This window comes from Penaeus japonicus, unplaced genomic scaffold (genome assembly GCF_977035675.1).
Source record: "Penaeus japonicus unplaced genomic scaffold, GWHDUDI00000001_assembly GWHDUDI00000036, whole genome shotgun sequence".
NCBI classification, from domain to species: domain Eukaryota; kingdom Metazoa; phylum Arthropoda; class Malacostraca; order Decapoda; family Penaeidae; genus Penaeus; species Penaeus japonicus.
In genome coordinates, this window is record NW_028234438.1 from 23,165,389 (window position 1) to 23,167,888 (window position 2,500).

The 2,500-nt window shown below is 37.4% G+C and overlaps 1 protein-coding gene across 1 annotated transcript in view; it reads left to right on the forward strand.

Moving 5' to 3' along the window:
• Fpps (Farnesyl pyrophosphate synthase) overlaps positions 1-2,500 on the forward strand; it is a 35,231-nt gene that overhangs the window by 18,578 nt on the left and 14,153 nt on the right. The window contains exon 4 of the mRNA XM_043005341.2: positions 1,639-1,842. Coding sequence (XP_042861275.1) covers positions 1,639-1,842 — 204 coding nt within the window. The remainder of the gene's footprint in view (positions 1-1,638; positions 1,843-2,500) is intronic.

Sequence of the window (2,500 nt, forward strand, 5' to 3'; positions counted from 1 at the left end):
AGTTGAAGTCCCATTTTGCTTAGTATTACAGCAGTTTATAATGATCTGATGACAATTTCAACAATCTACTCACTTCCTTACTTATAGCACAATAAAATAACATAATGATCCAAAATTCCTGAATGTCATGATGCCCATCGTCAGGCAATAGCTCCTACATCATGTATGATGAAAAACCACGTCACCTACCGTTAACGTGTTAAAAAAAAATGATATTACAAAAATTATATTAGAAAAAATTGATTTTAGATTTCATTTTTATAATTTTGTTCTTATCACACAATCAGTCTCATCATTATGCATCAGGTCAACAATTTATTAAACAATTTCTTCTCTTAAGAATAGGAAATGTAGAGAGCATGAAAGGACTTCAGTCACCTCACTGGTCTAGGGAGCAATATGTGACAAGTTTCCTCCAACCTTTGGGTAGTGCAGACTAGCTCAAACAAAATTTTTTCCATAAGTTACGACTGTGTGTGCTCTTCAACTGTGTGCAGATCCCGATGTTGCATCGTGTACGCATTGACACCTGTTTTTTATTCCTAATTGGTGCCGCCACGTAAGTCATGACACCTGTACTTAATGGGTTTAAAGAATGATAAAAAAAGAGAGCGCAAAAAATTGTGATAGGTTAAATGAAGCTCATGCTCTGAAATAAAACCTATCTTGGGTGTCATGCAGGTGCCGCTAGAGCCCATGCTAGGAACCAGTCTAGAAATCTATTCCTGTCTGCAATGAGTTAAGGAGTTATGTGGCTCTTGATGGGGCATATAATATCTAGAAATAATTCTGGGGCATTTTTTTCCACCACACATTGGGTTTAATTGGTAAGAAAATAGAGCAAATAATGGATATTTCTATTTTTAGATTGATCATCTCTCTGTTTAATAAATTTTTATGTTTATTTAATCACAGATAATTTAAAGTGCATTAGAATTAGATGAAATTACCATGGAATATTGCTTTCACTAGCATGTAACCCATTAATGCTGGGTGACAAGATATATACAAGTACAAGTACAAGTACAAGTACAAACACGAGTACAAACACGAGTGCAGACACGAGTGCAGACACGAGTGCAGACACGAGTGCAGACACGAGTGCAGACACGAGTGCAGACACGAGTGCAGACACGAGTGCAGACACGAGTGCAGACACGAGTGCAGACACGAGTGCAGACACGAGTGCAGACACGAGTGCAGACACGAGTGCAGACACGAGTGCAGACACGAGTGCAGACACGAGTGCAGACACGAGTACAAACACATACACTTACACATACACAAACACTTACACTTACACTTACACTTACACTTACACTTACACATGTACATGTACTTGTACTTATACTTGTACATATTCTTGTACTTGTACATGTTCTTGTACATGTTCTTGTACTTGTACTTGTGGTTGTACATGGATATGGACATGGACATGGACATGTGCATGTGCATGCGGTGTGTGTGTGTGTGTGTGTGTGTGTGTGTGTGTGTGTGTGTGTGTGTGTGTGTGTGTGTGTGTGTGTGTGTGTGTGTGTGTGTGCGCGTGCATGAGTGTGCGTGTGTGTGTGTTTGTTTGATTGTGTTTTTTTTACAAATACTTCATTTAATATTTTTTTTCTTTTTCATTATCTTTAGCTTCAGAGTTTCTTCTTGGTGGCAGATGATATCATTGATGGCAGTGAAATGCGACGTGGAAGACCTGCCTGGTATCGCAAAGACAACCTTGGTCTGAGTGCCTTCAATGATGCCATCCTTCTAGAGGCTGGGATTTATAAACTCTTACATCAACATTTCCGTGATGAACCATATTATCTGGATGTTTTGGAACTATTCCATGAGGTTAGTTTATTGAAATTTTTTTTTACATTTTCTTTGTAATGTAATAGTGATTTCAGAATTGCAGTGATCGTGAACTTGCCATAACATATGTATGTGGCAGTTTTGAGTTTAATATTTTTTTTCATCCTTAAAAGCCTTTGATTAACCCATTCACACCAGGATGTATTTTCGTCTGCTCCCGCTTCCACCAGGAAGATAACAAATGTGAGACGCTTTGTTCTGCTTTCTTCTTCTTCTTCTTCTTCTTCTTCTTCTTCTTCTTCTTCTTCTTCTTCTTCTTCTTCTTCTTCTTCTTCTTTTCTTCTTCTTCTTCTTCTTCTTCTTCTTCTTCTTCTTCTTCTTCTTCTTCTTCTTCTTCTTCTTCTTCTTCTTCTTCTTCTTCTTCTTCTTCTTCTTCTTCTTCTTCTTCTTCTTCTTCTTCTGCTCTCTCAGAGCATTTATGGTTTGTATGGCTGTGTCTATAATGTAAAGGCAAGTAAAACTATTGCCATGTTCAGAGGAGTTATTTCAGTCGAAAAACATGTCACAGCAATGCTTTTCTAGTATTTTATTGAACTTTGCCTATATTCTCCACTTCTTTGTGAAAATACCAATGTAAAGTGGAAGCAATCTTTTAGTGGGGTATCAAAAAAAACAAACCTTTATCCTTATTTTATTT